Here is a 1,694-nt window from a genome sequence, read left to right as displayed (position 1 = left end):
AAATAGAGAACAGATACAATCCCATTTCTCTATTACATCAAAACAGTATAGTGCAGATTGTGGACCTCCCACCTGTTCCCTTACTTACACACATGCACCCATGCACACACGCACATGCACATCCACGTGCACACATGCACACACCTGTTACACAGGAGAGCACACTCTAATGCCCACTGTCTTCAGTGTGAAGCCTTCTCATTACAAAAACCACGTTCTAATGTTTTAATTCAGAAGTCCTCATCAGAACTCGACTCAGAGCAGCCTTCACATCCTTGTTGCGCAGACTGTAGATGAGAGGGTTCAACATAGGGGTCACCACAGCATAAAAGACCACCACCACTTTGTCCTGCTCAGCTGAGTCTGTGGTGCGGGGCTGTATGTGTGTAAAGAGGGCCATCCCGTAGGACATGGAGACCACGGTGAGGTGGGAGGCACAGGTCCCGAAGGCTTTGCGGCGTCCCTGGGTGGAGCGGATGCGCAGGATGGCGGCCACAATGTGGGTGTAGGACAGTGAGACCAGGCAGCAGGGCACCAGCAGCACCACCACGCTGGAGGCCACTATGACCATCTGGTTGAGAGTGACGTCCACGCAGGCCAATCTGACCAGTGCCAGTGTCTCACAGGCCACGTGGTTCAGCACGTTGTGCCCACAGGTGGGCAGGCGCATGGTGATTGCTGTCTGCACGGCGGAATTAGCCAGGCCTACAAGCCAAGAGACAGCTGCCAATGCTGCACAGAGCCTTGGGCTCATCACGGACGTGTAATGCAGGGGGTCGCAGACGGCCACATAGCGGTCATAGGCCATGGCAGCCAGCAGCAGGAACTCAGTCCCCCCAAGGGCCAGGGAGAAGAAGTGCTGGGTTCCACATTGGGCAAGGGAGATGGTCTTCTTCTCGAGGAGGAAGTGCACCAGCATCTGGGGGACCCCACTGGAGGTGTAGCAGATGTCCACGAAGGAGAGGTGGCAGAGGAAGAAGTACATGGGCAGGTGGAGTCGTGTGTCCAGCCCGATCAGGAGGAGGATGAGCCCATTGCCCAGCAGGGTCAGTAGGTAGGTGGCCCCGAACAGGACAAAGAGTCCAGCCTGGGTCTGCCTGTCACTGGAGAGACCCATTAGGACGAACTCACTCACCCAGGTCATGTTGTCCCTCTCCATGGAGCAGGCAGATCAGGCTGCCAGGGAGTAGAGTTAGGAGAGCAAGTGAAGGTCTCCCTTTAGGAGTCTTGGATTAAGTCCTGGACTAGGATTGGGGCTGGAATGGGAACACTGAGCCTTGGTTTTTTAACCTACTTTGTTAGGGGAGAATGCAATGAAGGCCTCAGATAAAGGGACATTTGGTTTCTGACACTAAACTGTGAGATCCTGAAGGACAAAGTCCCTGTTTCGGCCGCCTTTTTATGTTTAGAACCCAGCACAGCGCCAGTTATATGGATGTAATCTATCAATGTGAAAGGAAAGATAGAGAAAAAAGAATGATAGAAGGAAAGAAAAAAGAAAACAAAGAAAAAGGAAAACTAAGGAAGAAAAGTAAAAAAGCAGAAGAGGAGGGAAGGAAAGGCGAGGACAGGAAAGAAAGGGAGGATTCCTCACTGTGGGGTGGCAGTGGGCAAAGCACTGTAGTCGGACACTTGAGAACCACAGGGAACCGCGGGTTTCCGGAGTCATTTCCCGACCTGACCCCGGATTCACC

General features: G+C 53.0%; 1 protein-coding gene across 1 annotated transcript; it reads right to left on the bottom strand.

The window, feature by feature from the left end:
* Positions 1-217: 217 nt before the first annotated feature.
* Positions 218-1,144, bottom strand: LOC105815418 (olfactory receptor 2F1-like). Its single transcript, XM_012650566.1, has one exon. It carries the CDS (start codon positions 1,142-1,144, stop codon positions 218-220), a length of 927 nt encoding a protein of 308 aa, XP_012506020.1.
* Positions 1,145-1,694: the final 550 nt, after the last annotated feature.

This window comes from Propithecus coquereli, unplaced genomic scaffold (genome assembly GCF_000956105.1).
Source record: "Propithecus coquereli isolate 6110/MARCELLA unplaced genomic scaffold, Pcoq_1.0 Scaffold334, whole genome shotgun sequence".
NCBI classification, from domain to species: domain Eukaryota; kingdom Metazoa; phylum Chordata; class Mammalia; order Primates; family Indriidae; genus Propithecus; species Propithecus coquereli.
Note: the sequence above shows the minus strand (reverse complement) of the source record. Positions and strands in the feature narration are given on the sequence as shown.